At 40.0% G+C, this 27,768-nt stretch overlaps 2 protein-coding genes across 6 annotated transcripts in view; one reads left to right on the top strand and one right to left on the bottom strand.

The window, feature by feature from the left end:
- LOC140946343 (long-chain-fatty-acid--CoA ligase 1-like) overlaps window positions 1–11,692 on the top strand; it is a 33,857-nt gene extending 22,165 nt beyond the window's left edge. For 4 of the 5 annotated variants that reach the window (XM_073395443.1, XM_073395445.1, XM_073395442.1 and 1 more), the window contains 8 exons: window positions 283–355; window positions 817–905; window positions 2,212–2,328; window positions 3,461–3,514; window positions 4,821–4,910; window positions 6,516–6,617; window positions 7,432–7,503; window positions 9,180–11,692. In XM_073395443.1, coding sequence (XP_073251544.1) covers window positions 283–355; window positions 817–905; window positions 2,212–2,328; window positions 3,461–3,514; window positions 4,821–4,910; window positions 6,516–6,617; window positions 7,432–7,503; window positions 9,180–9,320 — 738 coding nt within the window. In that variant the 3' untranslated portion in view covers window positions 9,321–11,692. Of the gene's footprint in view, window positions 1–282; window positions 356–816; window positions 906–2,211; window positions 2,329–3,460; window positions 3,585–4,820; window positions 4,911–6,515; window positions 6,618–7,431; window positions 7,504–9,179 lie in introns of those variants that run through there. The other variant, XR_012166841.1, reaches the window with a different exon arrangement.
- A 597-nt stretch (window positions 11,693–12,289) lies between these two features.
- LOC140946468 (long-chain-fatty-acid--CoA ligase 1-like) lies at window positions 12,290–27,594 on the bottom strand. The gene is made up of 24 exons (XM_073395593.1): window positions 27,502–27,594; window positions 27,107–27,240; window positions 25,884–25,992; window positions 24,270–24,337; window positions 23,738–23,839; window positions 23,203–23,302; window positions 22,007–22,179; window positions 21,460–21,492; window positions 20,867–20,918; window positions 20,673–20,749; window positions 19,516–19,596; window positions 19,106–19,188; window positions 18,944–18,995; window positions 18,539–18,621; window positions 18,375–18,429; window positions 17,828–17,923; window positions 17,298–17,370; window positions 16,961–17,052; window positions 16,426–16,542; window positions 15,932–15,985; window positions 15,734–15,823; window positions 15,030–15,131; window positions 14,271–14,342; window positions 12,290–13,354 (listed from the first exon to the last, which is right to left on the bottom strand). Exons 1-24 carry the CDS (start codon window positions 27,524–27,526, stop codon window positions 13,199–13,201), a joined length of 2,079 nt encoding a protein of 692 aa, XP_073251694.1. The 5' UTR covers window positions 27,527–27,594; the 3' UTR covers window positions 12,290–13,198.
- Window positions 27,595–27,768: the final 174 nt, after the last annotated feature.

The following is a 27,768-nucleotide window of genomic DNA, read 5'->3' as shown; positions in this document are numbered from 1 at the left end:
GCAAAGTTGTTGTTGTTGGTTTTTTTTTGCTAATTTTAACCTACCGGTATTGATTTTTTTTTTTGCCGTTTTCGTTGCCGTCGCGGCTTAGTATTACATGATTTTATATTTTGTTTGAGTAAACTATAAATATTAACGAGAGCTTCTCCTTTCGCCCTGGCTAATGACTAATTGGACCAAAATTTAACATGCCCACGCAAAAACTTGTTGAGGCTCACTCGCATTGGGAACGAGAGTTCTCTCAACATTTATACTGTATATCTGACTCTGTTTTCTAATCAGGTGCTGGAAGGTTACGGCCAGACTGAGACAACGGCTGCTGCGACCATACAAATGATCGGCGATCAAACTTACGGTGAGAAATAAAATTGTGGAAATTCCCATTGATCAATTGACCATAGTAAAAGTTGTGCTACTAATCTGTGCGAATTCTGCGGCGTAATCGCTGTCCATCAGCTCCTAGAGAGTGAGTAGAGATTGTTGCAGTGTCTGGCAGTAAATACTTGTCACTAGATTTTTTGTAAAACAAGTAGATCACGGACTAAGAGCTTCGCATCTTTTGCGTTATCAACTATCTGCCGATCTAAATGGAGCGTGAGCTACTAACCAGTCAGCCTGTTCCAGGCTCTAAGATAGTAGGGATGACGCGCAAGTCTAGAGTACGACACAACTGTGTGACATTGTAGGTAAAATCTACGGGAGCCACATAGGCTAGTCTGAAAAGTAAGAATGACTTCCTTCGACCTTGGATCGTGGTAAAATTTTGGTGAGTCAGACAAATTCTCTCAGTATTTATTACTGTATTTTTGATAATAGGTCATGTTGGTCCGCCACTTCCATGCAACAAGATAAAGCTTGTTGACGTCCCTGAAATGGAATATTTTGCCAAAGATGGCAAAGGAGAGGTGAGGAAGTTAAGACGGATCAATTCAGGCTTCTGGGAAACTGCCCATCTACCCCTTCCCTAAGCCAACATTACCGCTTGCTTCTCACTTAGGGCAAAATGTTGGGTTAGGGGAGGGGTAGGTGGGCAGTTTTCCAGAAACCTAAATTGATCCTTTAAGACTATTATATTCATACTATAGAGTACTAAAGTGTGACGTCACAAAAAATTAAATTTGTGAAATTATGGGATTTGTCAAGATGTTCTGAAAGAACAACGCCCAAGACGCCTACTTGCCAAAAATTAGCCTTGTGGGGCAAATTGTCTCTGATATATTACCTCAGTTATGCTTTGGTGACTCCATACAAATCCTCGTAAATTTGGCTTGGGTCCAAACGTTTAGACCCAAGTCATATCGCCCAAAAAACAGGACTAATTCATGGATTCGAGATCAAAAATCCAACAAACACATCGCAGACGGATATAAAAAGCTATTTCGTGCCTTTGTACGCGAGGCTGTACAAATGTCAGTGCCAAAAAAACCCTTGCCGTAAGTCACTTACCGCTGGAAAATCTTTCTGCCGTTCAAACATGAGCTGCAAACTGCAAACGCGAGCAAGACCGTGACAGTCACGTGACATTTTGCGGTTTACGGTTTGCGGTTTTCCATGAAAAACCTGATGCTAAAGGTCTCTATTAGTGCCCTTTATACGAGAAAAAATAAGACGCGTCTTTCATTAGACGTATAAACGGCACATTGAGACGCGACTTAGCAAAGACGCGTCTTATCAAAGGATAGGTGTTAGGGGCTGTTCTTAGATAAGACGCGTCTTAGCTAAATTTCAAACGAAATGTGCTGTTTATACTGGATACTTTGAGTCCTATTTAGGACGCGTCCTATGTAAGGCACTTCTTATTTTTCCTCGTATAAATGGCTCATTGTTAGCTGTAAAGACCAATTAAAGCCAATTAGAAAAGGGTCCCCTAAGCATCTGTGATTGGCGTGCAGACACAAAAACCGTGGCTCGTTTCTCAGATCTGAAAAAACAAAATTAAAAACAGCCACGGAACCCTCGCTAGTATCTTATCAATAGAGGTGACCGCTGAACGTAAGTTCGCTTTGCAGAAATATAGGGAGACTCGCTCTATAGCTCCAAACTTTTTAGAGAACCGTGATTACCAGCTAGGTCAGGAAGGGTCTCCTGTCTGACTTCTCAATTTCTTTGTTGTTTCTACATGGGAATGGCATTCGCTGGACGGCATTCACGTTTTGCCGTCTTCTATCTTCTAATCTTTATTTTTAATTCTTTCTATACGTCGCATGTCAGATTTGCTTTTACGGACCGAACGTGTTCAAGGGCTACCTTTATGACGAGAAGAAGACAAAGGAGGCAATTGACGAGGACGGATGGCTGCATTCAGGCGATATTGGGGAGTGGCAACCGGTTAGTGATGTCATCTTTGTAGTGACTCCTGAAGAACTTATTAGTGTTATTGCAACAGGGTATTTTTCGCCGTGTCAAGCGTTACAGTTAGCTTGTACAACGTTATAAACAGTACCACAGGAAAGTACTTCTCTATGGCATTCATTTGAATGGACACACTTAACGATGTCATTCACAGACTTAAAAGTGTCAACCTCGTACAGCATAATAAACAGAACCACCGGAAATCACTGCTCAGTACTGTTCATTTGGATGGTCACACTTTAGGATTTCGTCCACAGACTCAAAAGTTAGAATCACTTTGTACAGCACAATACACAGGACCACAGGAAATCACTGCTCAGTACCGTTCATTTAAATGGTCACACTTCAGGATTTCGTCCAGAGACTCAAAAGTTAGAACCACCTTGTACAACATAATGGCCAGTACCACAGGAAATCACTGCTCAGTACCGTTTATCTGAATGGTCACACTTAAGGATTTCGTCCAAGGACTCAAAAGTTAGAACCACCTTGTACAGCATAATAAACCGAACCACAGGAAATCACTGCTCAGCACAGTTCATTTGAATAGTCACACTGTAGGATTTCGTCCACAGACTCAAAAGTTAGAATCACCTTGTACAACGTAATAAACAGTACCAGAGGAAGGTACCGCTAAGTATCGTTCGTTTGAATGGTCACACTTTGGGATTTTGTCCACGGACTCACAAGCTCGAATCACCATTTAAAGCCAAATAAATAGTCTGTCTGAAAATTATTGCTCATTAGGTTTCATTAGAATACTTGTATATAATAGTAACGATTCAAGGTTACATCTTAAGTCTCAAAAGTCAGAACAAACCTCGTGTAACGATAGCTTCTTTGCCATTATCAGAAATGTAGATTTTGTGAAATCCAAAACTCTGGCCCTCTGTTTGGCCGTTTTTCATCCAGTGCTCAGTCCTTCTCTCTGATTGGTTATCCTTTACTACTCGCAAGTTCGAAAATTAAAGCTTTAGTACGCACTTGACAAACAAAATAGAAGATTAATTAAAGTACTTTATTAAAGTTCTTATTCGGCATTTACAGTGTTGTTGATTAATTTGAATTTTGTTATATGTAGACATTTTTTTTTCATTTTGCATTGCAGAATGGAACTTTGCGTCTGATTGACCGCAAAAAGCACATTTTCAAGCTTTCACAGGTAAACACGGTCATCGCTGGAAGAAAGATGTTGTATACTTTTGACATAGAGCTTTCAAAGGTGGATGCGTGTAAGCTCTTTAATAATTTAAGTTATTTTTATAAAGTTTTGATGGGTCTAGGGATTATTACGTCACCAGCAGGTAACCATTCTCGTCCCCAGAGCTGCAATCATTGTAGTGAGCACGGATTTCCATTTTCTGCGCAACCTGAGAAATGTGAAACAAAAGCGGTTGCCATTGGTTACAAAATGGGAAGCTGTTGTGCGCCTGCGTGTTATTTTGGTCCCAGCAAGAGCTCTCAATCTGTAGCGCTGACGACAAGCATTGAAGCTCAGTTTGAGGACAAGAACGGCAGTAAATTACATTGGTTTTTCTCTGGGTACTCCGGTTTTCCCCTCTCCATGAAAAAGCAACACTTCCAAATTCCAATTCGATCTGGAACGCACGGGCACGTCTCAACGAGTTCTTAAGAACTCCTAAGTGCTTCGTGGGTAAACAATTACAATTTGCAATTGACTATTTTCCAATTGCCCATAATACACTCTGTTTGCCCCCCAAATTTTGCATAACTTATTGTCTTAAAATGCCCTTGGGAAAATGCAATACTCCCAGGAGTATTTAAAAACAATGGTTTATGCAGAATTTGGGGGGCAAACAGAGTGTATTATGGGCAATTGGAAAATAGAGAATTGGGCATTGGTCTGTTCATGCGCAGTGGAGTAAATAAATCGTTTTGCTTTGCTTAAGCGCCGTTTGGTCTCTGTCTTTGGGAAACAGTGGCTACTCTGCGTTTCCCACAAATTACCGAACATGCTGCAGCCTCTGGTAGATTCATAAAAAATAAATCATTGAACTTCCTTTGGCGTCGGCAACAATTTCTGGGCTATCCACTGACGTTAAGTCACGATTTCTTACTCAGCATTGCCCGGTAAATAGGGAGCGTAAGCAACGATAACGGCGACGGCAACTGAACGAGGACGGCAAAAATACAATAGGTTAAGATAACTCTGCACGTGCATCACGCCTTTTTGTATATTTCTGCACGACTACGACGTGAAAATGCCTAATTTCACGTTTTTTGGAGGACGTGGACACAACACAACGACTTTCTTTCTCTTTTCCTGAACTTCGACAGTCTTTTAGAATTCAACTCCAGAAAAAATTACCAGCATTTGACGAATTAAAAGGATATGAAATAAGCGCAATGAAGTTTGAAGCAGCACCATTTCAATTTTTAAGTGACGTTTTCCTAGCCGTAGCCGTCGTTGTTGCTTAAGCTCCCTTTTGTTTATTGTGTTGCTTCAGGGCGAATACATTGCACCAGAGAAGATCGAGACAGTTTATACACAATGCCCAATGGTTCATCAAGTTTACGTACACGGAGACAGTAAAAAGGTAGGTCAATAATCGTTTTAACTGTATGCAGCAATTCGAGGCAAGCGTCAAACTGATTCGCTGAATCCACTAATAAATCGTACTGAACGCCAGTGGACCTAGTACAGTCAAGGCTCTTGTATTCGACCATCTCGGGAATCCACTGAAGTGCTCACAACTAGAGCTGCTGGTTGTCAAGAATGAGCTTTCATAAGTGTCCATGTGATCAGCTTATTGAGGTGTCGCTTGCGAGAGCTTCTCGCAAAAAATTGTGATGTCATCGTTAATAACCGTTACCGTAAAATTCCGAAAAAAAGTCCAGGGGCTTATATTTTTCAAAGGCCCTTTTTGAGGAGCTTATCTTTGGAGGGGCTTATGTTCGGGAGGGGGGGAGGGGCTTATCTACGAATTTGCGTTTCACAACGATTGGGCTAGCCTTTAAAATTGGAAGGAAATTTACCGTTTTTGCTATGTTTTGCTATGTATTTGAGGGCAATTTCTAATTGCAACCCCCCCGGGCGGGGGGGCTTATATTTGGTGGGGGGGGGGGGGGCGATTTAACGGAGGGTTTTTTGCGTTACGATTTTGGGGGGCTTATATTTGGAGGGGTTTATACATGGGGGGGCTTATTTTCGGAATTTTACAATATGTTAAAATAGTTCTTTTGTTTTTGCTTATCACATTCGAAGTTAATGAGTTTTTAGCTGTTATTTTAAGTATACAAATTTTTGTTCAAGAAGTTATCGCTTTCATTCAACTGTTGACCGAATGGTTACTTACTAGAATCTAAAAACAAAGAAAAAGGCCAGCGGGTAATCCAGGAAGGTGGTCTCGGTCGTTCAAGAGAGCTTTTCAATACAGAGCTTAAGTTGGGTTTTTACAATACTGGTCCTAATAAAAGTGCTCGCAAACAGAATTCGACTGTATACTATTTCTTGTTTACAAGTGACGGTTGTGGAGCTGAGGACTGTAGTTTGTTTTTTCAGCGTTTTTATGTTATAGGCTATCATGGAGGTCAAAAGTGTTGGGATCTTTCCAGTGAAATTAGTAAAACTAGCGACCCCTTCCCTCCCACCCTAAGCATAGTTGAATTTTGAGCAAAATGTGGGGAAATAAGTCCTTTTTTGGCCGCAACATTGCTAGGAGGGGGGGGGGAAGAGGGATGAAGAGATGAACCCAAAGCCGCTCAAAAAATTGTCATTAGGAGCAGAGTCCCACGTGACAATTACTTTGAAGGGTTTTTGCACACAGTCCCAAGTTCTTTTGGCCTCCATTGTACCTGATAAGGCTGACGGCTCTCCTTCAAAAATATTTCTATACCAGCAAGAAAGGGTGACAGGGGCTGTAATTTCTAGTTCCAGAACTGTAGCAAAAAAGCTATCTAGACAAGTCTCGAGTCAAGTTCCATAGAAGAGTCCGAGTCTAACCACAAAACAAAGTCGTATGACGTGAACATGTGATAATTGTCTAGACGTAACGCAACTCTGAATGTCACTAACAGGGGGGGTGGAAGTTTTTACTTACTGAAACCTAACCAAAACAAGCTCATCAAGGCTGTCACTCTTCCAATAATTTACTTTTGTTGTCTTGTTTCTAATTTGCCATTTTTTCCCCTTTTGTCTGTAGTCTTGTCTTGTCGCTGTTGTTGTTCCTGAACATGATTATGTCAAGAAATGGGCGGAAAAGAATAACGTGGAAGGAGAGATGGATTCCTGGTGCACTAACGAGGTATGTTCTATTCGCTGTTTGATTTCTAGCGTAGTAAAGTGCCTCGTAGTACGACATATTGGGGAGCTTAAACAACGACTACGGCGAAGGCAACGGTAACGGTAACGGAAAAAAGCGATAGGTTTGGATCAGCAAAACAACAATTTTGCACGTGCATCACACCTTTTTGTACATTTCTCGCCGTCATTGCACGATTACGACGTGAAAATGCCTAATTTCACGTTTTGTAGAGGACGTGAACACAAGACGACTTTCTTTTTTTCTTTTCCTGAACTTCGATACAGTCTTCAAGAATTCAACTTGAGAAAAATTTGTCAACATTTGTCAAATTGAACGAGGTGGAATAAGCGCGAATAAGTTTCAAGCAGCGCGAATTCACTTTTTAAGTGACGTTTTCATAGCTGTCGCTGTCGTTGTTGCTTAACGTCCCTATTTTCGCTGAATGAACGGTCATTCAGACCGTTCATTCAGATCAACAGTGCCATCTGATCAACAGAAAACGAGAAGTTCTCGTTTTCCCTTGATCAGATGGCAGAAAATCTGGCCCACCCTTGAGTCTATACGTTTTCTGCTTTTCTTTCTTTTTCTTTTCTTCGTTTCTTTTCCTTTATTATTATGATTTTTTGGTGGGGAGGTGGGGGAACGTTGCCTTCATTTGAAGGCTTCTGCTTTTAGCGGGGACGACACATGTTGATTACTCTACTAACAGCTTTGTGTTATATTTTTGGTGCTCATCCCTTGAAAAACAAAACCTTTTGTAATATCCTATAAAATATGATAAATATTTTGATAAGTTGTCTTCTTCTTTTTGTAGAATGTTAAGAAGGCTATTTTAGATCAGATGGTTGCTGAAGGCAAGAAAGAACAGCTGAAGTCGTTCGAGCAGGTAATAATGAATTTTTGATAGCTGATGGTTGATTGTCTGTCTGTCCAGCCATGAATGGCAATCTCCACAGTAAAAGAACGCAAGAATTTAAACCACAATGGCTGGTCCTAAAGGGAAATAATTATAGTCAGTTCCTCTCTATGAAGAACCCCTTTGGGCCCGGTTCTGTCCCTCTTAGAGCGATGGCCGCCTTAAAGAGATGCGAGGTCGACGTTCTCTGGGCGTTCATTTTAGGAAGGTGTCCATAGGAGAGATGATTGTTAACTTGAAACTTTTGGCGGGAAAAGTTTCATTGTTTGATGTCATGTGACTTGAAGTAGCCAGTAAGAGGGCACACTGTCGGGGAAAAAATCACAACGATTTAACGCATCTTGCCATAGTTGAAAATGCCCGTTTTGGATATTAGTGAATAAGTGCGTCAGCTTTGAACTGTCTGACTGCCAGAATACAATTTCTTGGAAACTTCCTGGCTTGCGTGGCAGGAATTAACACGAGGAAAAAAATTCTTTTTTTCGCTCACTCTCCAAACTTTCTACGGTGAAAACACAGTTAACTTTTCTTTCGGGTAGCGCTTTCTTGGTCGCGTAAAAATACTTCCTTTTATTGCGGTTCAAAATTTTACCTGATGAATTGTAAGCCCTGAAAAGTGACATTGTAAATATGGGAACTTGTTATTTTCACCCTTAAGAGAGTTAGCTTAGACAAACGTTCCTCGTTATGTATCGGTCAAATCGAAGCTTCAACATGCCCCCCCCCCCGGGCAACCCCCTGGGCATTTGACTTTTTTGAAAATTATTGTTCAAATTCCCCCCTACCCGGGCCAAAATGCCGTTCAAATGCCCTACACTGGGGTCCATTCAGGTGATCAAATGCCCCCACCCCAGGGACATTTCACAGGCACAAAAATGACAGAAGGACGGCGGAAACGCCTTCAGTTGTCGAACAAAATCTTTATAAATATAACAAAAACTGAGGAACAGTGTTAGCGTATTCACAACGAACAAAAGTCTCGTGCAGAGTGACGGAAATCGCTGCTACAAGGTCACTGAATGCTCAGCTTTTCTTCGTCATGCAACATACAAAGTGTTCTATAAAAAAGATCCCACCTATTGAGATTACTACATCATGACCATTTCACTGACATGCATCATCGCTCACCTTATTAATAAACATACTTGCAGTAGGTCAAAGTAGTTGACCTGAGCTTTTTATTTTATTTTATTTTATTTTATTTTATTTTATGTTGTTGTATCTAATCGCCGGTATAGGTATTGTATTTCATTGTAAACACAACAATAAAATACATTCATACATTCAAAGCCTGAATCCAATATTAAAAATTTAAAAATTTAAATACTTCAAATACGCCACAAAGCTTGTTTAAGCCCTTTCTTCGTAACCAATTGGCCACAAAGGCACAATCTTTTCCACGAAAATCCTCTAACACCGCGTCCCCCCATAGCTCGCCACGCCAAAGATTTTACATGAAATCGAGGGTGCAGTTCTAATTCGCCACCCCTAAAGCTTGGGGATCAAATTCCCCACCCCCTGGAAGACTCTGATAATCAAATTCCCTCCTCCCCGGGACGGCAAAAGTGTCAAATGCCCGGGGTATGCCCGGGGGGGAGCATGTAGAAGCTTCGATTTGACCGATACATTATACACGCTTCTTCTAGGTGAAAGCGATTGCACTCACGCCAGAGATATGGACAGTAGATAATGGCCTGCTCACGCCAACACAGAAGTGTAAACGGCCCGCGGTAAAGACCCTATTCACGCAGACATTTGAAGATCTTTACAGTACAATCCCAGAATGAATTACGTCCACAATCTATCCTCAACTCTTCTCTGTTATTCTGACAATCTCTTAAGATTACGTTATCTGGCCGCTCATTGAGTCGAATATGAAGACAAAAACTATTTTTTGCGAATGCTGCTATCACAGATGCCATGATGATGCAAAAACTTTTAAAAACACTGAACTATATCCACTACACTACGGAAAGGCGAACCAACAATAGTTTTCTCGCTCCAAGAAACACACACTCTTTGACCGAATCTTTATAGAAGATTTTTCAAGTCACCTTTTTTAACCCTTTAAGTCCCAATAGTGACCAAGATCAATTTTCTCCTAACAATATCCATACACTGTCAAGAGATATGTAATGAGAATGAATAAAATGATCACCTGAGAGAAAATGCCTTGATCTATCATCAAATAGAGTGTTTTCATATGACGTCACGGCGGCCATATTGGTGTCCCAAAACAATGAAACGGCGGCCATGTTGGTGTCCCAAACCAGTCCTCTGGGAGTTGAACTCTTTTCTTATGCAAACGCTTTCTTTTGTTCCAATAAATTTGCATAGATGCTGGCCACGTGAGTGAAAACACTCTATTCTCTAAACTAATTCCTTAAGAATATGTATGGAGATCAGTTTGGAGAATTTGTATGTGGATACTAGGGCTTAAAGAGTTAAAATGAAACTTCTTTGACCAAAGTGTTTGCATGATAAAATTTCAGAAAGTAAATTGTGTTAAGGTGTTAAGGGAAAGGAAACTTCGAATAGTCCTCATTATAGTTTACTTCAGACGAGTAAACCCTTTTTTTAACAAAATTCATCGTATTTGCAATCCTTGTGTTTGGTTATTCTTTTCAAGTCTCTTGCCTTGGGAATTCATTCATGTAAAACTTCGCAAAGTAGTACTTTCAAAATCAGGCTTAGTGGTGATATTTGCCTTATTTGCTCGTCTGAAGTAAACATGTGATGGGGACTTAAACAATGAAACAGGACATCTTCATCTCAAGCAATCCAAGGTTAGTTAGGTTTTATCTTTTCATAAGTAATTCGTGTTTATCAGAAATAACACAAGAAAGTTCCAGACTCTTTTGAAGACAAACTTACGCCCAACTTTCTATGGATGCATGCACCTTTTTTATACTGCTCAGTTGAAGTTTGTTAGGAGAAACATTTCTTGCATTTTATTATATGTCCGTTCCATACGTGTTGTATCAAGAACTTCGTTTAAATTGCCTCGCATTCTGTTTCTCAACTGACAAGGAACGTTGCGAGGGATTCTCTAAGAATTGAATTTTTTAATGTAGTTTTCAGTTTCGTGTTTATAACATTCTTCGAAAATACAAATTTAAAATTCCGTGTTCATCTGCGCAACGGTGCGCAGGATTTTGCGAAGGGGTTTCATGATAAACTAATAGCCTGCGAGCAAGCTCTCCAACTATAGTTGACGACGGCGCGCACAAATCAAACAACTGGCTTGACATATGGTAGAGCGGCAAATTGAGCACGGGAAGTCGGGTTTAGTCCTTTCTGCGCGCTTTCCCGTCGTCAACTGACGTTCCCGTCCTGTTGGTAAATCAGCCTATTATGGGGAACGCAGCGTTTGTTACTTACAAGCGCCATTGCGAGCGAGGTGAGTCTTCAGAACGCACCCGAGTCTCTCTCGAGTCTCTAGCGTAATTGCCATTATTAGTGAGTTTACGCAACAGGACGGCAGGAAGAAGAGGACGGCAAAACGCTTGTGTGTGACAAACGTGACAGGGCTGTTACTTTCGTGTTTTGTGGTGATCTTCACTTAACAGTAATGTTTTCTGGTCTTTACAAAAAGATCCGTTTAATGGCGAAATGTTATTTCAAACAAAATTTTGGTCACGCTTGTCACATAAGGTTTGCCGTCTTCGTTCCTCTCCCGTCTTGTTGCGTAAGTTCACTATGAACAAAATGAACCAGGCGGTCGTGACACAGCCTCTTTAAAAGCAGCAAAAAGGTAGCTCTGTTAATCACAATAGATTTTTCAACTAGTAAGTAGGTAGATCCCTTAAGTATTCATTTTATTATACAGTAACATGTTTATCAGATTAAAATTAAGCAGATTTGCGTGGAGCCACTTAGTTCGGCTCCGTCATAGATCATGTGACTCTGCTCAAAACATTATTCAGAAATATCGAAACTAGAGTGAATCAAACGACATTTTGATCTTGCATTATCTATTTTGTTCAAAATCAAATGTAGGTGCTTTTATACTTGAATGGCCAACTCTGTATACAGGATAAACGGTGAAACATCGCTATTATAAAAGGTTTTAGTTCTCTGTCAAATTCAATTAAGTTAAATGTTTATGAAAATTAGAGCATAATTGATGAAATTGGATGAATAAAGGATATTAGCGTAATGTTTTTTTCTTGCCAGTTTCTTACCTTGTAACTGAAAAACAAGTGTACCACTTGGTTTTTCGAGTGCAACAATTCGTTTATTAAAAAACCGATGCTCATACGTGCAAGTGACCCCTCTGTACTTATCACACGGCTATAAGGCCAGGGTTCAAAACTGTATCCCAGTCCAGCAACGAGTAGCACATTCTAAACAAAGATATCTAAAGATTCATGCAGAGTCTACATCGAGTACGCCAAACCGATCGGGCAAGTGAAAGAAATGCTCAGGACTTTGAAACTTGTGAGAAACAGCTTGATGGCTCTCTTATAACGTTAAGCCTTATGGTTAAGCTGACTCGTCCCCAGTCGTCTCTCAGTCTTCTATTAATATTAACGAGGGAAGCGCGGTTAGGGGAAGCGCGAAGGGTGATGGGTAGGAGGAAAGAGTTCCCCTTTTACCTTCCCATCGTCCCCTTCGCACCAGGTGTCGTTATAGTCTTCCGTGACCGCAAATAATAAGAGACGACTGGGGACGAGTAGGGTGGTTAAATATATGGCGGGAAAACTGACATTGGCTCCCAACAAGCAGTTTTATTTTTCCATTTACTTCTCAGTGTAAATCGTAACTAATGCACTGAACATCATGACTTTCACATAAATAGCGTAGTTGTATTTACATTATACTGGATTATGGGCTTTTGAAAATTCCCTGTCTGAGGGTAACAAATGCGTCTACAGTGTATGAATATGATCATTGTAACCTTGGGTATAAAAATGGTAAATATGTTGGCTATAATATGCTTCTATGGCTCAGCCGCTTTTGGTTCAAAGACTATTTTCTCATTACCAAACCACTAAAGGCCAAGTAAGAGATATGAACAAAAAAACCTTGTTCGTTATAAATTCGTTTCTAGAAGTGGTAACCAATTTTACCTCTATTTTTGCCACAAATACGTTAAATACTTTGGATAAATATCAAATTTGGCGCGTGGTTAAATGATGTCAGATACTGATAAGACGGAAACTAACTTCCCTAAACACCTTGCACTTACCAAACTCAAAACGTTTCAGAAGGAACTTATAACTTTCGATAAATTGGAGGTTATTTTTCTTGGGTGATCTGGACGTTTGCGCCACAGTTACGTTGTTCTTTGAGTCGCATAAGTAAGCACTGGTTGTGAATTATAAAGCTACGGTTTGTATGGGAATTCAATACTGAATTCAACCCTTGCTTTCACTCCCATTTTGCAATTACCATCGCAGAACTAGAAATTTGCGTGAAATATTTGCCGTATATTAAAGGACGGGGAAACATTTTCCGATGTTGGCCCAACATCGGGGGACTGACTAGTGACTTGAAGTGGGGGCCTTAAAGAGAGACTCTTCTGAGTAAGTCTGTGTTCACGAAGAAGTGGAAGGTGGCAACCCCTTACCGACCCTTACCACCGTCCTCCCCTGAAACTATGCAGTGAATCCTCGTGTTGACCTACTCATGAATCTAAGTTTAAATTCAAGGTTTAACAGATTTAAACTGTTTTTTGTTTTACTTCTGCTTGTTCGAATACGCGTTCAATTTCTTCTTTGAACTTTCGGTGTATTTGAACTCTTTTTGCTTTAAGCGTCGGCGTGAGAAGTCCGTTCTCGATGCTAAACATCTCTGGATGGAGGTGGATCCTCTTTACCTAAAAGATTGACATATTCGTAAATAGTGTATTAATTGTCAGAGATTGATGTAGCTGTAGAATAACCTATAAATATGGCTTTATTTGGGAAACGTGAATTCATAAAAACCAGGACAACATCTTGACCGAACAAGCTTGGTCAATAAAGGATTTATTACATGGTCTTGCACCTATCAGAACATAGCATTCGCTTTATCTTATCCTCTCACAAAAACCAACCTTACAGAGAGGCCTAGCAGAATGCAGTGTGAAGAAGTTCGAGTGCATTCTACACCAAGCGCTTGCGTTTATCTCCGGTGAATCTCGAACAAGGCTAAGTAATTTCCGTTAAAAGGTGATAATTACTGAAAAAAGCACTTTATTTAGCACGAAAGTACTAATTGGGGACACTAGTTTTACGTTTCCTAATGGAGACGGGACCGCCATTTTACGTGGTCATCCGAGCCACGCGAAGGTCTACCCGTTTCCAGGGCAACGGCGGAACCTTCATTTCTCAGTCATTTTAAGACCCTGAGTATTGGTCCGGTCCCGGGAATCGAACCCGCGACCTCCCACTCTGCAGTCAAGCGCTCTACCGACTGAGCTAAACTTGCCGCGCTAAACTAACAACCGGGTCAACAGTAGTACTTTATATGCCAAATAGTGAAGTAAAACCTTCCTAGAAACTGAAACCTCAAAAATCAAAAAACACTTTTTACATAAAGTTGTAGTTACTCTAGAATGGTCCATGGTTGATAAAGAAGTTATTATAGTTCATTAACTCGAACCAATCAGCCAATGAGCGTGGAAGCAGTATCGCATATCAATAACGTCCACGAGAAAGACCGGTTAACTTTGTGAAATAGTTTTTTGTTTGTGTTTTCTGTTAAGTAAAATCGTTGAAATTCTAGTAACTGAATCACCCAGAGATTTGTACCTGTTCTAGAGAGTTCAGTCCACCCTCTCGGCCTTTGTCCAGCATGTCTTGGAATATAGTCTGATACACAGTCTGAAAACGAGGAAATTGGGAATTTTAGATGCCACGACGGCGACGGCAACGAGAACGTCAAAAAAGCAATAGGTTAAAAAGGCAAAAGAGCATCTCTGCACGTGCATTACGCTTTTTTGTGTTTTCTTTGCCGTCGCTGCTCGACTATGACGTGAAAACCCTTATTTCACGTTTTATCGTGAAACGTAAACAAGTGACGACGAAATTTTCTTTCTCTCTCTGAACTTGGGTATAGTCGTGAGGAACTCGGCTCCAGAAGAGTTCGCATGCATTTGACAAAGCGAAATGACATAATCGCGATAGAGATTGAAAGAACTTGAATTCATTTTTTAAGCAACATTTTCGTGGCCGTCGCCGTCGTGGTATCTTAAACCTCTAATTTATATGTAGAGCGAAGTTCGGAAACAAAAAAATTCTCGTATCAATTTTTAACCTCTGTAATTTTTTTTTCATAAAAATTGGGTTAGCTGATGTCAGAAATATGGCCCCATGTAAGGGATCCCGAAATCCGGAAAAATTTTGCTCGTGGAGTCGGGAATCCTAGCGTTTAGAATCCGGAACTTTCACGGAGGGCAACTGAAATTCTGAGGGGAGAGGGGATCCAAAGGACGCAATTTCCGTGGGAGTAGGAGGTGGCTTCTTGAGGTCTTTAGAGAAGTCAGTATTGTTCAAGAAGAAGTGTTTTACCTTATTTTCACAAAGCTGTTTAATGTCTCCTTCAATGCCACTATTTCGGGCCCAGGGCTCCAGGACTTCTGCGTCCGGGACAACAATTGCCACGATGAAAGACTGGGAAGAGAATTAAAGTTGTTTATTTATTTTTATTTTTATTTTTATTTTTTTTTAATACCCAGTGATATGTCTTTAGCCCTTAGATCCCTTTATAGCGAGATAATTTTTTAAAAAAATGCGACATCTATCTCGTACCTATTCACTAACAGTTTGGCCAGCTTCCTCGCCATTTTCTTAGCATGCCTGTAAGTGAAATATTTTGGCATGTGCGTCACGTCGAAAGAGCAATGGCTGGCTGGGGTTGGGAAAGAGAGCGAAAGAATACTCCTCTCTCTCCCTCCCCCTCTCCTCTGCCTTTAGAAGCCCCGCCGATATTGACCAACATTAATTTTCTCATAACAATAGCCATATGTTACCAATAGAAATGGTTATAAGAGTTAATAAAATGATCACTGAAGAGAAAATGCATCGATCTGTTAACAAACTCTCTCAACTAACTCTTGAAGGAAATGTATGAAGATCAGTTTGGAGAATTTATATGTGGATATTGGGGCTTTAAGGGGTAAGCCCATCTAGTCTGAATTGTCAGCCGTCTTCACCCCCTAGCCCCACAGGTTAGGGGTGGGGTTAGTAGACATTTCAGACTACAGTGTTCTTACCTTCAAACTGTTTCCAACAACAAATACCTGCGCAATAAACGGACTGCGCAGATACACGTTCTGGATTTTTTCAGGAGCGATGTACTCTCCCTAGAAAAAACGAAAATCGAAAGTTTAGAATGATAACAGAATGGAATTTTTTTAAAAAAATCAAAATATAGAAGTGGTATTGAAATGTGCAGCTAAGCACAAACTTGCCTGAGAAAGTTTGAATATATTCTTCTTGCGATCAATTATTCGTAAAGTTCCATTCTGAAAGAGCAAACGCACAAACAAGTTCTGGTTTCTAAGCTGTCTGTGTTTCACATGTCCTACCTTTCACACATACTTTTTTTTTTCAATCTAAATAAAAAAGATGGCCTTAAATGATTTAAAAGTATTGGTCAGGATAATTGTTTTGGTTTAGCTTTATTACTAGTGTATAAAATATGTGAACAAGATGATAACAATAATAATAATAATGGTAATGGTAATAGTAATATCAACAACAACAACAATAATAATAATAATAATACGATTTCATATTTTGTTCAAACGGTAAGAAATGGGCCTATACTTTTATGTCAGCATCACGTAAACAATAGCTTCCATCAAATATTCGATGGTTTGCCAACCAATGTCGTTTTGCATCAATACAGAATGCACGGTCAGCTTTTTTCACTCCTACTCGTTTGGATGTACAAATAAATTACCGGAAGCCATTCTCCTATGTCACCAGTGTGAAGCCAGCCATCCTTATCAATAGTTTCAGCCGTCTTTGCCGGATCCTTAAGGTAGCCTTTAAAAACGTTTTGTCCTTTCACGCAAACCTGAATATAGAAGATGGAGTTCAGATGTAGTAAAGAATCAAGCTCTAGAAAAAGAGGAGCTGCTAAGCCTGGATCAGAAAACTGGTCAGAATGAAATGGTTTCTCGCCCCTTGTTAGAAAATCCGGATCCTGGAAATTTTCGCTTTTGGAATCCCTAATCCAAGAAATCTAAGTAGTGGAATTCGGAATCATCCTCTGCTTTGGAATCCGGAATACAGCTCAAGGATTCCGGAATCCCACTAACGATTTGAATTCGGAATCCAAGTTCCACTGACAAAATATCCGGAATCCAGAAACCAAGACTGTCTTGGATTCCCTTACATGGCGGGGCGAGAGAGAGAGGAGAATCCGGCGCGAAAGGCAGTGGAGAAAAACGTTCAAACAGTTTTAAACTAAGGTGAGATGGATGTTATCTTACCTCGCCCTGATTATTTTTGGCAAAATATTCCATTTCCTCCACGTCGACGAGTTTTACGATGTTGCAAGGAATTGGAGGTCCAACATGACCCTCTGTTAAGGAGTAAACGATGACCATTAATCGCTTGTTCCAAAAGACACTCAAAGATTTCGAGCACTCCGGAAAAGAATCTTTCCAGTCTTTGAGAGCCATTTAAATCGTCAAAGGTCTAACGAACTTTCATGTCTCAGAGAATGGTCAAATTTTGATTAGAAGGTTTGCAGGTTAGTGCAAAAGGAGTTATATATACTTTATTTCTGTGTTTTCAATATTTTTTTTGCATGAAGTTTTCACTTACCTGCCATGGGATCATTATAGAGCTGAAAGGTTACTGCGCATGTGGCCTCAGTTTGACCGTATCCTTCTGCCAGCTGTCAAAATGAAATACGAATCTCTTATTAGAAGGACGAAAACAAAGTTGGCAACAGACAAGAGCAAATTGGTAGTCGCCCAATGTAAGGGATTCCGGAATCGGGGAAGTTTTTTGCTTGTGAAATCCAGAATCCAGGAAATTTTGTTCGTTGAATCCGAAATCCTAGGCTTTGGAATCCGGAGAACAGCTGTAGTAATGCGACTCCCACTAAAGATTGGAATCAGGAATCCATGTTCCACAAACAGAGCTCCGGAAGCCAGTACCTTGAATCCGAAATCCAACGTGTGGAATCCAGAATCCAAGACTGCCTTGGACCCATTTCATTGGGCGGTGGTAGCGTTATGAGCTTGTTAATGTATACATGTTTAATCTCTGACGTCAACAAGGCGTGATTATGAAGTCATATGTTTTAGCACATGAGCAAAACTATGATGTGCCCGTCACGTGTAACTCACCTGACATCCCATAACGCATCTGATGAATGACGTCACCTTAGCAGACAAGGGTGCCGAACCACACGGTATATAGCGAACTCGGCCACCAAGAAGATTCTGTGAATTGAACATTTCATCGTTGTAATTAATTCAGAGGTTATAATTTATTCAAGGGGAAAAATCCCAGAAAAATATATATTTACAGCACACGCCAGAAAATCTGAATATCAGCCAACTTCTTCGCCCGCTTTTGGAATCCTGACCCTGAGAAAATTTTGCTTATAGTATCCGAAATTCCGAAATCCTTTCCGGAATACAGCTCAAGGAATCCGGAATCCAACTAAGGATTGGAATCCAGAATCCAAGTTCCACTGACAAAGACTGGAATCAAGTAGCTGGAATCCGGAATCCACGGCGTGGGATCCAGAATCGAAGACTGTCTTGGATTCCGTTGCACTCATTGGGACGAAACTTCTACAGCCGATAAAAGTACGTGGTTTAATCGGAATTAAGGTCTGTACCCCTCGAGTCTAGACTGCTACGTCAAAGTGATCGACACGTAACATACCTGGATTTTGCGGAAGACTATCACATCCCACATTGTGTCTTTGCTTATGATTCCCCTAAACAACAACAAACAACAAAGTGGGTCAATTTTAGCTTCCTAAACAAGTTATATTTGAGGGCGGGTTATTCGAATTATCATTTCAACTAAATCTCTTTAAAAGTTACCTTTTTAGATCGTTTTCTTTTGAGTTCAGCGCCGTTTGAAGAAGCCATTGCTTGAGTTTGCTATTTGCTACTCCAGAAGTCACCTTATCAGTAGTTAAATATAGAATATGTTATTAAGTGAACTTGATAATAAATAGCAAAATTATCAAGCATGACTTAATCGATTAACGTCATGATATTGTGGCTGTTGATGAGTCTGAACAGTCTGTGAAAGGCGTAACAGCGTTAGCAACAAGATAAGAAACTGAAGAGATCGAGACTGCTGGGGAAATCATATTTAGGCTAACGTTTTTTCAATTACTTCAAGGAAATTGCTAGATGTTTACAGGGAATACGGTCGGACATTTATTTGGGCAAGAAAAAACGGCCTTGCAATCCAAAAACCACTCGGGACTTTTTACTTACTCTGTCGTAAATTCTGTTTAGTAAACGAGGAACGGCTGAGAAGATCGTTGGCCTGTTTAAAATAAGTCGAATATTAGTAAATCCAGGAATCTAATGCAAGTTTAGAATTCACGCATTTTTTATTTCTGATTCTCGGCTAAAAGGGTTACATGCTTTACTTACTGAAGCTCTTTGCAGTCTTCAAGAAGCCGTTTTATGTCTCCACTAAAGTATCCAATTCGCGCACCACTGAGCATTAAATGAAGCTGAAAGAAAGTCGTTAAAAACTTAAAAGAAAAAGCTAGTAATGAGACGAAACAATATTTTGCTTATCCCAGGCTATGCATAAACCGAAAAACGAAGGTGTACAGTTTACTTGTGAATCCATCCATTTTGAGGTGGATTCCGTGTAACGCTCATTGTCCTCACAGCCCAATACTAGCCATATGACGCTGGCGGAGCCGAGGGCGCTGGAAGGCCAGGAGCCCCTCCAAGTTTTCCAAGAAAGTGAAGACTTACTAAGAGGAGAGTACCAAATTTACGCCACTTATTAACTAATTATAATTTATTTATTTATTTACTAATGAACTTACATGATTTATCCGTTCGTACATGTGAGCTAGAGGCAAAAATGACAAATGTACATCCTCGGGGGTCAGTTCTGGAAATCCACTCTGAAATTAATAAGAAATGAATACATATGATTAGTCCACGCACTTGCAAAAGCTACAATTGAACATCTGTTATTCGTATTAAGGGGTCATCTGCCATTTAGAGGCCAGTTACCGAAGTGGCTAGTGGACAAAATTGTCACCTAAAATTGTAAGCAAAACCTCTAATTAGGACCAATTAAGCTTTATTGATCAGCAAGTTGTTCCATCCCCGTGTTTGAGCATAGAGGTTTGATTATATCTACCTATTTGTCGTAGAACAACTCTATGTGGACAAATACAGTTGCAAATGTTAAAAGCTACCCTAGTGATCCGCGTTGCCTGTAATTTCCAAGGCCTTGACTGAGGCTGATAAACAAAACAGAGTCCTGATGAGGGAGCTATGATCCATAAAAACTTTTATATCAATTTATTAACAATAAGAATTCACTTTTGGTGGCTAAAGAGTTAACACTTGAGTATATTAAAAATACCTCCATAACCGTAAACGGTCGATTAAGAGCTTTGTATATACCACTCACTCGATCAAGGAGAGCTTTTCACAAGTTAGACCCCCTTCTTTGTTAAACGAGAAATCCGTACTTTAAAAAAGAAAGGTCTTAAAATCCCTAATCTGCTAGGCCTTATGTTTCTTTTTAATGAACGGGAATGTAAGCATCAGGTTTTAAGCTACAATCCTCGCCAAAAATCATTGAAACACCTATGCACGTCCCTTTCCTTCTACAATGTTGAGATGTTATTGCAAAGTTATTTATACGTGGCTGAAACAAAATTGCAAAAAGGGAGGCGGAAAACGACAGGGAGCAGAATTTTCCAAAGTGTTTCAAGGTTTTGTCTGAGATTGTAGGTTCAGTCTACAGCCGTGGATGTCTCAGTGCACCCGCGGTACTCCCCACGCGGGTACTGCGGGCGTATCGAGACATCCACGGCCGGAGACTGACCATAGTCTTGAGCTCGAAGGCCTACTTTTATTAGTTCAATAGAAGCACTAAGTTTCTGTGCCTCCTTCCGTCTTCCCCAGACTGTACGTATGTAGGGCGTTGTTTCTGTTTGTGTTTTCAACCTTATTTGCAACTTACCTGTTGATAAATCCACCGATAGGCTGAGATGTCACTGACAAGGTTTGCATGGGTGAGGATTGCACCTTTTGGTGGTCCTATATTGATGATCATAATAAGCTTTGGTTAGTTCTGTGTACTGAAGACTAAAACCAAACGAAACTCAAAACCCATGTAAAAGGTTCATAATACTGAAACGAGAAAAAGGTATTTACCAGTTGTCCCACTTGTGTAGCATACTGTTAATATGTCCTCTGGTTTTGCTGGCTGTTTATAAACACACATTGGGATTCATGAATCGGTTTGATTTCTACATTTACCGTTTGCCTTATTACACTTAACCAAAAATACTGTCCGTTTGCTAAAGGGCAGTGATACTTCAAATTATCTAAATTACATTAAATCCATTCAGAATGTTCGTTCTAAATCTTGCATTCTGAGTTTTTGAAAACTACGGATTAACCTTTCCAAGCACATTGTTAACTTTCGTTGTCAACGAGGCACTGCAAAGATGCACCGTATTCTAGTGGGTACAAATCACAAATTTTTATCAATTGTATTTCTTTCGTTCAATTGAAAGAAGGCAATTTCATTTAACATACTTCACATCTAACGGCAATTGCTCTTATAGAGCGTGATCAAAAGCACTAGGTTCTGACGTTGAATCCCATCAGAAGCTGGCTTGACTACTCACAAACCATTTAAATTAAGACACTTACATACGACTGAAAAGTATACAATTAATTGTTAAGTACTCTTCTTTACTTTTTTTAAAACAAATTTAATATATAGTTCAAAACTCACATACATTTAGTTCATGAGGATTCTTCTCTCCTAATTCCTGTAAATTGACAAGAGAAAGGTGGGCTTACAGTTTGAATTGAATTGTGGTCATCAGACCCTGACTCCGAAGCCACGCCCAAAATTTAGCCCAAGAAGCATGAGAAGTGTTTTCTCAAAGTTTAAAACAAGAAGCGAAATGAAGTGTATTTAGATTTGAGGGAACCAGGAACTATGATTCAGATTGATTCCTTGATTTTTTCATTATTGTTTTCTCTGTGGAAAATCGGAGCATAAAACTAGCCATGGTCAGCAAAACGAACTCTTATTGAGCGCTAAATGTGCTTGCATTTTCTCTTTAAATTTAATGCGGTTTTGAATACGTGTTTGCGAGATTTACCAATTTACTTCATCATGCAGCAACTTAGGGAATTTGATATATTACTTCGAATTAAACCCTGAGCTACATGCTCTTTGCCCAATGTTTTCCTAATGTCTTTGCAAATAAATATATTTCTATTTAATAAAGATCGATTAAGCCTAGAGCGAGTAACGGAGGCTTGGACTCGACCTACCTCTAAATCAGAAAAAGACATGATTTGGAGTCCCAGTCCCTTTGCTGTCGTGCTCTGCTCTTCCGTTACCTGGGTGCCAATCTTTATCAGATATTTTAGCCCCTTACAGGAATGTGCATGCTCCAAAAGCGAAGAAACTTTGTCTTCGTTGCAAATAATAGTTGAAATCTCGGCTGTAATGTAAACGTATAATCAAAGAATAAAGTTTTCAAGAAAATCATTGCTTTCAAGCCGCTTTGAGGTCATTATAATGTAGACTTGTTCCGACGTTCAAAGCGGACTCGTCGAAATGAATCAAAAAATCATCATATAAGTCAAATGTGTACAACTGTTTCACGTCCTAATTTCTCTCTTATTTCACGCAACCTCTCAAGGGGGTTTATAGTTTCCAGCGTTTGTTTTTTCGGTAAAAATGACTCTAATTCATTCTTTAGACGATAAATGTGCGTGTACCCAAGATTTTGCCTAAAGATAAAAAAACCTCTGAATCCAGAAGCCTATCACCCTGGTGAATCTGAGTCTAAAGCTAAGAAGCAATGACAATAGCCTCCCAAAATACAGGTGCTCTCCAAAGAGAGAGAAAAAAAATGTAGGTAAAGTAAGTTGCAATACTTAAAACAGAAACATCTGCATCAGTTCTTTCTGTCCTTTAAAATAATCCCCCTTTTTATAAAGACGTAGACTGTTCTTAGCCCACAGACAGAACTAAACTTCGGTTTAAGTCTGACGGGCCCTCACCCGTGTACCCGGATTTGAGTACGCGCCATGAATGACCTGTAAAAAAAGTAATTTCAATGCCAGTCAATTTGAAAACAAATTCGAAACGCATTTCCAGTAACTAGTCGAGTCCGTTTGGCGCCTGCTGCGCAGGCTAAGAACTAAGATTCAGACGCTGCTTTGTAGACGTCACTAACCGGAGTTAGTTTGCGTCTGCAACGCAGGCTAGCCTGTTCCAGGTTCCAAGATAGTAGTGATTCGTGACTATGGCACGAAAACTGATAGAAAGTAAGAAACGTGCGCAGGGGGAATTTTCGTAGTAATAATCACCATCACTGCACATAACTGTCTTGGAGCCTGGGAAAGGCCAACTGAATTTAGGATGGTCACTGAAAGTAACATAGCGTACTCATATATAGTTTCAGAGGGAGGAAGATGCCGGGAGATTAAAATTGACGGGCTTATCCTCTGGCCCCTACCGTGGTTGATGATGTATATGCAGTCCTGAGGGCCGTGTGTATCATACACAGGCACGGTGACCATAGAAAACATCTCGCACGCCAGGTCAGTTAGGGTCCACTGAAATGAATGCATAAAAAAATGCTGTCTTTAAAGATCTAGATTTTCTGGACTGTGTTTTCTGTGAACAAACGGAAATGCATAGAATGTACGTGAAAAGCTCGCCAGCCGTAAAAAAATCTCTAGCCAAAATTTTAAAAGTGTTAAAAATGGTGTGTCGTTCCTTGCAGATATTGGATCCTGTTTTACGAAAAAAGAAGCTAGAGTAATACTCTAGCTTCTTTTTTCCGTTATGAATGGTTGCAAAGTACTCCTGTTTTAGAACAATGGAAATTAATTTTGAAAATTTTTTCAATATTTTTTGTTAACTGCATGAGTCATAAAACCAAAATATTAACCGTCTCCCATAAAAGCAACTCTGTCAATGGATGAAAGATTTTGGATTGTACACCTATAAAAATTACAAATACTAGTTAGTATTATACGATATCATACCTCCACACGATTTGGTCCATAAATACCAATGAAACTCTTTTGTGAAGGCTCGCAACCAATGGCAACCAAGCCTCTACCGACTTTCGTTGCACGTTCGTGGACCTGGGGAGAGAAGAAGTAGTTATATTTTATACTTTTGCTTCTTTCGGATCTCTTTTGTATGTTCTTTTTTGGAAGGGTGTATCTGCAGTTTACGCTCAAAGATAAATTGATCCCATGACACGTTCAAGGGGATATCTCGTAACCATGACTGAGCTGGCTAGAGGTTTTAAAAGAACTGAACACGAAACTTCTGTTGGGTGGAGTGGGAAGGTGTCATCCTCGCCTCCTCGCCCCCACGCACCCTCGTCCCCTCGCCCCCTCGCTTCCTCACCTCCTAACCGCGAGGGGTTTAACTTGAATAGAACTCCCTACCTTTTTTGTTTTTAACCTGTGGCCAGGTTTTTTTATTGTTATTATTAGATATTTTTTACAACAGTTGCAAAAAAATAAAATGAAGAAAGAATGGAGAGAAAAAAAAAGAACTCCCCACCTGGTTATACGATAGCCACGTGTATTGTTTTCTTTCTTTGTTCCATGTTCCAAGACAGGGACCATCACCTTGGAAATTAATAACTTGTTTCAAGGATTTGCACATTTAAGGAAATCCGGCTCTCGGAATCCGAGAAATTTATGCTCTTAGAATCCGGAATGCTGCGCTTTGGAATCTGGAATACAATTCCAGAATCCCACTAACGATTGGGATCTGGATTCCCAGTTCCACTGACAAACGATCCTTAATCCAGTAGCTGGAATCCGGAATCAATGACATGGAATCCAGAATTTAGGACTGTCTTGGATTCTCTTACATTTACGCGGAAGGATGTTCATCCCATGATTTCCAAGTACTGTTCTAAGTTGAGAGGATGGAAACTTCCTAAACCTTCTTTGATTTGCAAAGACAGGCAGGTCATTCTGCAATAAGCGGTTTATTTTCGAAAAAAAACAACTTTCTGAAGTGAAACAATCGTCTCTGGAAAATATGGGTAACAAAATAAAGAGCTTTTTTTCCCTACTGGACAGACGCGGGGAGTTGTAATAAGAATTATGGTTCGGAAATAAAGTCTTCGAGAAGGAATTGTGCCACAATGTTCTACAGAAACAGGTAAGCGCTTTTATGCTTGTCATAGGCGTAGCTTATTTGAAAATCACAAGTCAAATCCTCATTTAACAACACTTTAAGTTTGATGTGAATCATAGTCCCGGGGGGAGGGTAATCCCCACAATGACCTATACGGGGAGGTTCCACCCGTAAGAGTTACCTTTTCAGGCTTCAGGTATATGAAAAGTTAAAGGTTTCACCAGTTGATGTAGGGAAGGGTAGGGAAATCAGACATTTCGGTCTGTAGAAAGGCCCCAAAGGGCTAACAGATCACAGATGCTTTTTTTGGCTGCCGAAGGGTGGAGAAAACATTTTAATTTTATCATTTATTCATGTTTAAAAGACAGTGCTTTTTATTACATTTGGAAGGGATACAAGGTTCTAAACGAGGTATCTGAAAGAGATACTATTCGTCAATAAAAGGTCTTTCCTCCTGAAAGAGGTACCTTTTTCAGGCTTCAGGTATATGAAAAGTTAAAGGTTTCAGCAGTTGATGTAGGGAAGGGTACGGAAATCAGACATTTCGGTCTGTAGAAAGGCCCCAAAGGGCTAACAGATCACAGATGCTTTTTTTGGCTGCCGAAGGGTGGAGAAAACATTTTAATTTTGTCATTTATTCATATTTAAAAGACAGTGCTTTTATTACATTTGGAAGGGATGCAAGGTTCTAAACAAGGTATCTGAAAGGGATACTATTCGTCAATAAAAGGTCAAAAATGGTATATAAAAGAGTTAAGGGTTGGACCTCGAGGCGGAGCTCCTAGTATAAAATTTCTTTCAGTACCGACCCCGCGCCACCGATCATAGCTGAAGACAAATAAAGAGAGACCTCACGGCCTTTGCCAAGATTGACGTCACTCTGTCAAATACCTTGTGTCGTTACATGGCCTCAGCACCCCTGACAGTACAGCAAGTGTGACTGAAAAAGCGGGCGGTACTGAATTTTTGTGTTAAAGAAAGAAAACTCGAGCTATTTCAAAAGAGGTAATAATTGTATAAACTTACCAGAGATGCTCTTTCCTCGAAGAAAGCTCTCATACACCGTGGTGACATCAGGATATTGTCGGTCGATGATCTCTGTCGTTAGTGCGCACCTTCGCGCACCGTCAGTACCCTGTGATAATTGATCAAGTGATTCAGAACAGACTTCTCTTTACGTCGCAGTTTATATCATACGGACACCTCTACGATATTTCTGTATTTCTATAAATTTGTTTTTGCAAGCATGCCGGATTTCACGAGATGTGGAAAATCTGGAAGTCAGTCACAAGAGCCAATTGATGACAAATTCGTGTGCTTTACTTTCCAGTCGAGACTTTCACGTAGTTTTTTTCGATCAAATAAATTCAGTCCTATGATAGCCCAGGTGCTAGCTGTTCAAAAGGTAAATAATGGTAATTAGTAAAATCCAACTAGTAGTCTATTATCAATGCTGCGTCCTGATTGGTTGAGCTACTACTAGGCTATATATTATAGCCCACTAGTAGCGAAAAGCGCCGGCTTTTTGGCGGCAAAAAAAGGATTAAAGTCTAGCGTTAACTAGCTAAACTTTTTTTAATCTCAATATTTTTGACCAACTAGTTGGATTTTACTAAAACAATTATCCCTCTCGCCCTCATGGCCTCTGAGTCAATAGCCCATTCGGCCTTTGGCCTCGTGGGCTATTAACTCAGAACCCATTCGGGCTCGACGAATAATTGTTAATTTTACAGAGTGGAGTGCAATATGGTCCTTGAAATGACAAGTATCATTTCAGACCAAAATTGCACGACATGAAGTTCAATTACCACTTTACTACAGCCATTTTGAAATCGCATAATTCAGTCATTAGCAATATTTTATTGATCAAGTTGGCCGGATTGTTGAAAAGCGATAGAAAACAAAAAGGCTTTTACATCTCATTTTGTCCTCGAAACAGAAATGATGCGATATAGAGCAAAAATGGTGCGATTTAAAAAAGAAATGATGCGTTTTAGAACATGAATGATGCCTTTTACAGCAAAAAATAGCTTGATTTGTGAATTAATCACATTGCTGAGAGCCAATCAGATTGCAGGGATTGCTAGTGATTTCAAAATGGATATAATAAATATATAAATCTGCATTATCCTGGATAGCGCAATTGGTTCTCATAATTATATATAATCCTGTGGATAGCGCTCAGCATGCATCTTTTGAACAACCAGGATCTGTTTTCGAAGTTCAGTATTGACATAATTCTATTTTACCTCGATCTCAACTGACTGAGGGTGAGGTGGCGGGTCCATTTTCTGTTGTGATCGACTTCTCCAAAAACGAACGATGACAAGAATCGCAAAGCCAGTTATCGCTGTGAAAACAGCTACTGTCCAAGACGAGACTCCTGTGGAAGCAAAACAAGACGAAAAAAACATAATTCAGTAATTCACAATGTCTACGTGAGTCCGTGTAAGTTTGTAGACGCACCGTCCACATGTGACGAAACAACGTTAACCGACCATTGTCAGTAAAAAGGTTTCCAGAGTGGCAATATGGCAATATTCATGTAATGTTCGTGTGGTTCAAAGCTGTGGTAAACGTCTAAAGTGTGTGTACTTTTAAAACCTTGAAGGAACTGGATCTAGCCGACCTTTGAGAAGCTTACCTTTTGTTGTGGTCTCAAGAACCATGCTGTTCACAGGGACACCCAACGACTGTTTCCTGTAAAATATCTGTTCGGAGAAGCAAATATTGTCTAGAATTTCTATTACTTGAGAACCGCTAAAAATTTCTACATGACCGTTCCATTCATGTACAATTCTTGAAGCTTATCTAATAAATTCCCTGCGATGCGTCTGAAGTTTAATTTTTACATTTCACCCCCCGGTTTAGGCTATTTTTCGTATAAAAGGAAACCTAAAATTTTCGGTTT

This window comes from Porites lutea, chromosome 8 (genome assembly GCF_958299795.1).
Source record: "Porites lutea chromosome 8, jaPorLute2.1, whole genome shotgun sequence".
In the NCBI taxonomy this organism is placed as follows: Eukaryota; Metazoa; Cnidaria; class Anthozoa; order Scleractinia; family Poritidae; genus Porites; species Porites lutea.
The sequence above is the reverse complement of the archived record's forward strand: the minus strand, read 5'-3'. Positions and strand labels throughout refer to the sequence as shown.

Coding starts and splice junctions, on each gene's coding strand:
- LOC140946468 (XM_073395593.1), bottom strand. CDS start 27,526: ATGGTTCTTGAGACCACAACAAAAG. Junction 18,996..19,105: donor GAAGACTGCAAAGAGCTTCA/GTAAGTAAAGCA, acceptor TATTTTAAACAG/GCCAACGATCTTCTCAGCCG. Junction 15,986..16,425: donor ACATAGGAGAATGGCTTCCG/GTAATTTATTTG, acceptor TTGCTCTTTCAG/AATGGAACTTTACGAATAAT.